The sequence below is a fragment of the Mandrillus leucophaeus genome, unplaced genomic scaffold (assembly GCF_000951045.1).
Source record: "Mandrillus leucophaeus isolate KB7577 unplaced genomic scaffold, Mleu.le_1.0 Scaffold1885, whole genome shotgun sequence".
Classification (NCBI taxonomy): Eukaryota; Metazoa; Chordata; class Mammalia; order Primates; family Cercopithecidae; genus Mandrillus; species Mandrillus leucophaeus.
Window position 1 is genome coordinate 24,023 of NW_012101904.1, and position 7,510 is coordinate 31,532.

The 7,510-nt window shown below is 40.1% G+C and overlaps 1 protein-coding gene across 1 annotated transcript; it reads right to left on the reverse strand.

Annotated features, from left to right (window-relative positions):
• Window positions 1-4,488: 4,488 nt before the first annotated feature.
• Window positions 4,489-7,142, reverse strand: LOC105538262. Its single transcript, XM_011978064.1, has 3 exons — window positions 6,615-7,142; window positions 6,352-6,443; window positions 4,489-5,930 (listed from the first exon to the last, which is right to left on the reverse strand). Exons 1-3 carry the CDS (start codon window positions 6,692-6,694, stop codon window positions 5,548-5,550), a joined length of 555 nt encoding a protein of 184 aa, XP_011833454.1. The 5' UTR covers window positions 6,695-7,142; the 3' UTR covers window positions 4,489-5,547.
• Between the last annotated feature and the right edge of the window lie 368 nt (window positions 7,143-7,510).

Here is a 7,510-nt window from a genome sequence, read left to right on the forward strand (position 1 = left end):
TAAGGAAGAAAAAGTTGGATAAGGATGCCATGACTAATTAAAATAATAATTCAAGAGGCCCTAGATTGCACACAATCAGTACTTCAATGTTCCCAGGAGGCTACATCATTTGCACTCAGTGGGAACTCAATAAATTCTTGTGATTGACTCACCTATCAGGAGAATATGGTATTTAAGACAATCTAGTAAGGGAGTAAGATGGAGACAAAGATTTTTTATTTTGATGGAGTCTACAATCTTTAAATATCAAAGTTTTTATGATAGGGTATTTGAACTGGAAAGAGTTTTAGCACTTATGTAATTTGGCTTCATTTTACAAAGGAGAAACCTAGAGAAGCCAAATTACTCACTCAAAGTCCTAGGCTATTTTTTACTAGTCTAGTAGTTAGGAGCCAGAACCTAGAGACAAGCTGCCTGGTTTCAAATTTTGGCTCTGCCATTCACTAGCTGTATAAATTCTGAGTAAGTTATTTAACCTAACAACATTTCTCGCTCTCTCAAACTCAGTTTTTCAATCTGTAATGGAGGTGGGGAGGGGTAAGAATTGCATAGCACTAAGTAAAGGATTAAATCGCTATTAATGTAAAGCACTGATAACCGTATCTCACACATGGAAAATGTTCAGTAAGTTACTATTCGTTTTCATTGTATTTCACACTATAATACCCAGTCTGATTCTACAATCCTAAAATCCCAGGCATTCAAATGTAAACTCCAGCTTTAAAACAATCTAGATAGCCTTGCTTTAATGTGGCTTAGAGTGAAAAATATATACATATATATATATATATAAAATCTCCAAACAGGCAAAGGGAAGATTTTCCTTCCTCAGTCTCTCCAGATGTTATAGAATTGTAACCCACAACCTAAAAGAAAAACTTTTTGTGATTACTCATATAAGAAAAAAATGTATTTATATGTTAGCTAATACTTCTTTCTGCTTTTGAGTGGTACTCACCTATTTGTTCTGTTTGCAAAGGAAATTCTATTAAAACCTCAGAGAATTTACTGACAGCATCAAGAGTATGTTTAGGCTATTTTACAAACTTGTTGCTAGCTCCTCAGTGGTGGAAAAACAATTTGCAATGTTCTTTATCCTGAAGAAAAAAGTCATAGGTTTCCCTGCAAAGCAACAGAATAGTATTGTGGAGTTACTGTACTTGGAAATGTTTTCATTGCCATCATTTGAGATTGGTTGATTCACAGGTATTAATACAGATAAGAAGACTATTCATTAGTTTAGGTCAAGTCCTATCTCCCATCTCCAGGATCCTGCCTTTGTCCTGTTGCTCCTCCTCCTCATCATCATCATCATCATCATCATCATCATCATCATTATCAGTTATGGAATTAACTTTCTCTTTAGAGAACAGTTACCTGCAACTTAAATAATAACATTCCTAAAGAAATTTGAAAGGAAAAAAAAATGTTCATTTCTTTTTTATTCTTTTTTTTTTTTTTAGACTGTTTTGCTCTATTGCATAGGCTGGAGCGCAGTGTCACGATCTTGGCTCACTGCAACCTCCAGCCTCCCAGGTTCAAGTGGTTCTCATGCCTCAGTTTCCAGAGTAGCTGAGACTATAGGCACGTGCCATCACACCCAGCTAATTTTTATACTTTTGGTAGACACGGGGTTTCACACCATGTTGTTCAGGCTAGTCTTACACTCCTGACCTCAAGTGATCTGCCCACCTCGGCCTCCCAAAGTGCTGGGATTATTGGTGGGGGCCACTGCACCCAGCCAATTTCTTAATGAAGCTATATCTTAGGATAATGTACTACCTTGATATTCAAAGTACAATCTACATACCAGCAATCAGCATTGCCCAGGAAAATGCAGAATGTCAGGCCCCATCCCACACCTCTGATTCAGAATTTGCATTTTAATAAGATCCCAGAGTGATTCACCTATATGTTAAAGATTTAGAAGCACTGACCTAGAGAAATGCATGTGGGGACTGGGAATCTGACAAGCAGTTACTGTTTTGAGTCACACAGTGATAGTAATGAGATATAACTGAAGTATGTACCAGACGTTTCCAGAGTCTAATATTAAGATAACCACCACAACAACAGAAACAATGAATTTTAAGTGGATATTTGGGAAATTAAATTTGTTTTTCCTTAAGCATTATTTATAAAATTGGCTCATTTTCATTTTTGTCATCATTGTTCACTGTAATGTCTGTAAGAGCATTCACTGTTATACTTATTCATGCAAGAAGGAAGGAAAGACAATGAATCCATGATAGCTATCTCATATTGGGAACAGCTTGGATTGAATCCTGCGTTGAGTCAGGACTCATTCGATGTAAGGTCTTCTAGGGATGGCCATATGGACCATCGTGTCTTCAGATTAGTTACAGAGAGCTGCCTGGTTGGAACTCCTACTTGGTAATCAGGATCCACCTCTTGAATAAGAAGGAACAGCTAAGTCACTGGAATTTGAAATACAAGAGTTCAACTACTTGTGAGAAGATAGTTAATATCATGTTTCCCCAAACTACTGTTTGAAGAGAAAACTTGCCTACTACTGTCTGTGTCTTACTGGCTTTATAGTAGCAGATGTTAGTGGTTATGTTAAGGACAATTTCTGGGAGCTCTTGTCTCCATTTACTCCGACTGCCTCCTGTTCATCTTTAATCAGTCCTCTGTGTGTGTACGTGTGTGTGTGTGTGTGTGTGTGTGTGTGTGTGTGTGTGTCTATGCCTTGGCAGAAACTGTTAAAAGACAAGGTTTGAAGGTTATACTACATAAATGGAAATCATGGTGGTTTTTTAAGATGACAGTTTAGAAAATGGTAACAGTATGTAGTTGCTATCACACAAACAATATATCCCGTGATGCCAGAAGAACAATCCTTTCTAATTTAATCAATAATATTACTGCATGAAAAGTCTTGTTCTCAAATAGATATGTTTATCTGCATTGGAATTATTCTTCACAATTTTTGCATTCACTGCTTAGAACCAATGATTCTTGACTATAGAGATTCTTTACTATGTAAAGATTGCTTTTGTTTTTTAATTTGTGGAAAATTAAGAAAACAATTAATTTTTCACAAATTGAGAAATCAGAAAATACTCTTGATATGATTTTAGTTTTTAAAGCAGACAATGTAAAAACCAATCAGGGACTATATTTTACTTGGGGAAGCAAAGAAAAAAAACAAAAACGAATGGAATCTAGTTCTCAAATCCACTAATTTAATGCACAATTATTTCATTTTCCCAGCCATGGAATGGGTAATAATGGTAAGGAACAAAAACATAAATATAAACAATGTTTTAGAAATTGATTTAACTTGCATTTTCTTAAAAACCATTTTTGTGATATTCTTGTCCATTCTTGTTGTTATATTCTTGTCATTTAATGTTGATGAAAATTTTCTATTAAATTACTCAAAAGTTACGGCCTATCAGGGTACTGAAACATGCTTAATACAAAAAGCAATAAGCAATAAGTCTTATTTTCCATGGATTTCCGACCCTATTTATATCATCTAAAATCACAACATATAGTAAGCAATTCTCTTTTGGGGGTGTGGGCTAATCCTCTGAGTTGTGTTTACACAGAACCCTCAATTTTAAAAACATTACTCTTTATTTCCATTTTTCTTGGAGTTATTTCTAATCTATTTATTTCAATGTTTTGTCATAGATGAGAGAAGATAAAATAAACTTTGGGTTCTGTTGATAGTGCTCATTAAAAGGAGAAACAGGAAAGAACAAGTAAATCAAGGTTTATCATTTTTCAGCTTTGAGTGGTTTCTATTTTCTAATCATGTCTCTAACGTTGTTGTGGAAAGGTAATGGGGATTGTAGTAGAATATGTATTTTCAAAGGCTTATCAGCTGGGTGAATATTTTTGAAAAATCAAGGGCATATACACGTGTTGCCATGAGTAAACAGACTGTATTATTTAAGCATTAGGAAGAAATGTCCAGTGGTATTTCAGTTAAAGTCAATCCTTGTTCTTAGCTTATGTATGAATTCAGTTGAACAACTGATTCTACGGAACTTTTTGTTATGGTGGTTGTTGATTGCAGCAACTTCCCATTTAATTGAGTTTAAAAAAACTGAAAAGGGGTATGTCAATATAGCCAACAGAATCATATATTTTTTAAAATTCTGAAAAGCATGGCACTCTGCATGGCAAGGTAGAACAAAGACTGCATTTGCTTTTTGAGCTTTTTAAATCTTCTATTTTATCAATTTTCTGTGGATGTTTACAAGATACCAAAGTAAATGATTGAAAAGGAAAATATTATCATTATTAATCTACATGATACAACTTGTTAAGCTAATTCATTGTCTAATTTGTCCAGTTGCATTTGTGTAGATTAGGCACAATTTGTGTATGTACACATATTATTACATTCCTCAAAGTGTTTCTAAATAGTGTGTTTTGGGTTACTTTGTAGTGTTAACAGGTATGTAAACAGAATATAATAAGTCAGTTTGCCAATGAGAAAATATTCATTGTGTATTACGTTTTCAAAATTGAGTTTCTTTTTCCAGCACGACAATCAGAGACATCTAAAAATAGTATTTTAAATAAGCTATTTGAAGCAGGAGCCGCTACAACTACAAAATACAGAAATTAAATAGTCACACCTTTTATTCTATTCCTATTCAGTAAACTATAGACATATTTATTTCTTCCCTAACATAACCTAAAAAGGAAAAGAAAAAAATTCTTAAACCCCTAGCCTATTAAAATAAAACGACACAGTAGGAATGAAATGAAAGACAATTCAATAGCCTTTATAGCCATAGAGTGATACAATCTCAAATGGTTTTACTCTTTAAATTATTCAGGATTTATAAATTTCTGCCGCCATAATATTTTTTTACAAGTGGAATAAAAATGGCATTTTGCTCACGTAGATCTAGCTGATCCCTGGGTGGCTGATTCTAGAAAAGCAACAGGCTTTTCCCCGTCTTACAAGAAGCAACAGTTAGAAACTCTAAGTAGAAAACTCCTACACACAGTGGACGGAACCAGCCGACAGAGAAAGTGGCACCTTTTTCAGTTCATTTTGCAACAGCTTCCAAAAAGAGAAGGAAAATGTATATAAAGGAATGTTGACCCCTTTGAAATGAAAGGACTATGCTGCGTTACTGTCGCCCCCTCTCCCTTCCAACATCCCTTAAATTATCAGGCTTTTTAGGCATGCTTAGGTTTCTAGAGTAAGGTGAAGCAATAGGACTTGATTTATTTTGTTTCAACTTAAATTTGCAAGATGCAGTAAGACAAATTCATAACCTCTCGCAAGGGAACAATACAAGCCTACCCAGGCTCGGGCACTTTTCCTACTAGCAAGCATGGACTGTTGTCTTAGCCTGTTGCTCCTGCCACCTGGTGTGCCTGAACACTTTGAAACCCCGACTGTGCTCTTGGTGGCAGGGCCTTGGTGCGTCGGGGCTTGCTGACTGAGAGGGCCATGGGGATTGCCGGGGCCGCGCCTGGGGAAGCGATGGCTGCCGACCACCGGTCCGGGGACCCTAGTGCAGGCCGCCCAGCTGCCGGCAGATGGTGCCCTCCTCATCCGAACACGCAGGGAAACCCAGCTAAAGTAACGCTCAGACTCCGCCCCAGCAGATCCACGGAGCAACAGTCACTCGTCCTTCCCAAAATAGTGCAGAGCACGTTTCCCCTGGAACAGCGCAGTAGCCCGTGTGTGTCGAAATTACAAACCAGGAGCGACCGGGTGTGTGTGCCGGAGTGGGGAGCGCGTGCGGAGTGGGACCCCAGGGCCCAGGGGCGAGGTGACCGCCAGTGAAACGCAGAGGGCAAAGGGACCGGTTCATTTCCCATCTGCGTAAGCTGGCCCGCCGGGCCCGTCGGGAGGCCACTCACCATATTCACTTCGGAGACCATGTCTATGCTGGCGACATCGATCCGCATCCCAACGTCCACGGGGGGCCCTGCCAGGGAGGTGGGCCACATTAGCGACAGATTCTGTCAGTGACAGCGGGCTGGGGAGGGTCTGGGGACTTCCCAGCCCTTACTCCATTCTGAACGGGCTCCCTCCCTGCTCCCCCCACCCCACCGCTTTCAGGGGACAGCCTGGGAAAACAGGTGTGGGTACACGTATGATGCAGTGACTATGCAGAGGGTGTGTCGGCCCGGGAGAAGGTCGCCTCCGCCTGAGGATTCATCCACCTGAGACTGGGGATCTGGTGTGTGTGTGAGTGTGTGGGGTGTGTGTGTGTGTGTGTCCAGGGCATAGTGCACGCTTACGAAAATGACATGCCCTTTTTTTTTTTTTTTTTTTTTTGACATTTATCTTTGACAGAAAAGGAGAACTAGGGATGGGTTACAGGTTGAAAAAAGATGAAGCGTTACCTCCGAAGTCCGGCCGCAAGCGAATGTCATATCCTTTGAGCAATCTGTCCACTGTCTCTTTCACGTATGACATGTTGCTGGGTTCATTGGTGCTGAGGGGAAGAAGTAGGGACTGTATTCAAAATGAGCACAAACTGTGAGCACATATAAAAAGATACAGGCACACCTACCCCCAAACAACAAGATATATGATCCAGCAGACACGTAAAAAGAAACATACCAAGAAAAAAAAGAGAGAGAGAGATTCAACAACAGCAGCTCACCTGTGTGCACAACAGACCATGGTAATCATCACAGGGAAAGAGAGAAGCCCCAAACTCTCTCGATTTTGTACTGTCCACATTACTAACTCTGATTAAAGAATTGTCTTTTCTGCGAAGATTCAAGGAATGCAACTTAGTCGGCTGCTGGGCAGTAATTCCCGAATGGACCTGCGCATGCGCAGAGCGCGCTCACTACCAAAAGACACCTTGTGCCTTGCAAACAGTATTCCTAGCGGTAATAGGCAACAGATTTCAATTCCTCTAAAGTTCCTATTTGGGGTGCTCCCTGTCCTCCGGGTAGTCAGAGACAAGCCGCTGTTTCCACGCAGGGGATCCTACGAGCTTGTGTAAACGGAGTTTCCTTCATGCATTGGAGGTTGCTATGTTGATTTCCTTTCTGCCCTCAACCTGATTTTGTTTTTGTTTTTTTGCTGGGCTCTCAGTGATCTGGCTAAGGCTCCCTGTGATTGGCATCTTTCATTGACAGTCATGGAGGTCCTAGACGGGGACTCTGGAGGCGTGTCTGTTGTTTTCTGGTAGCCTGTGGGGGTACCGGGCGGATGTGATCAGCGGGGGTTGAGGGTGGGGGTGACTGGGAGCAGGGAAGAGTGGAGAGAGAGGGAGCTGGAGAGTTACCAAAGGTATAGAGGAAACTCTATAAGACGTATTTGAGAACTCCAAAAATCAGTTGCCCTTGGGAGATCCTAGGACATTTGGCTTGGTGTAGACTTCTGTAACAGGCAGAGTAGGAGGGACTAGTCAACTTTTCTTCTAACCCACTTTTCTTCCCTGCCCTTGTCGTTTCTCATCCAGGTTGGGAAATGAGGGAATCAAAGGATCCAGCAGCAGTTCTGGGCAGGCAATCTTTTTTTCTAGGGTCATCTACTGCAAGCCCC

Excerpts from the sequence above, each read along its gene's own strand:
- LOC105538262 (XM_011978064.1), bottom strand. The coding sequence starts at position 6,694 with ATGTGGACAGTACAAAATCGAGAGAGTTTGGGGCTTCTCTCTTTCCCT. Across the intron at positions 6,444-6,614 it reads ATGGTCTGTTGTGCACACAG|CACCAATGAACCCAGCAACA; the intron begins GTGAGCTGCTGT and ends TCTTCCCCTCAG. Across the intron at positions 5,931-6,351 it reads CTTGCGGCCGGACTTCGGAG|GGCCCCCCGTGGACGTTGGG; the intron begins GTAACGCTTCAT and ends CCTCCCTGGCAG.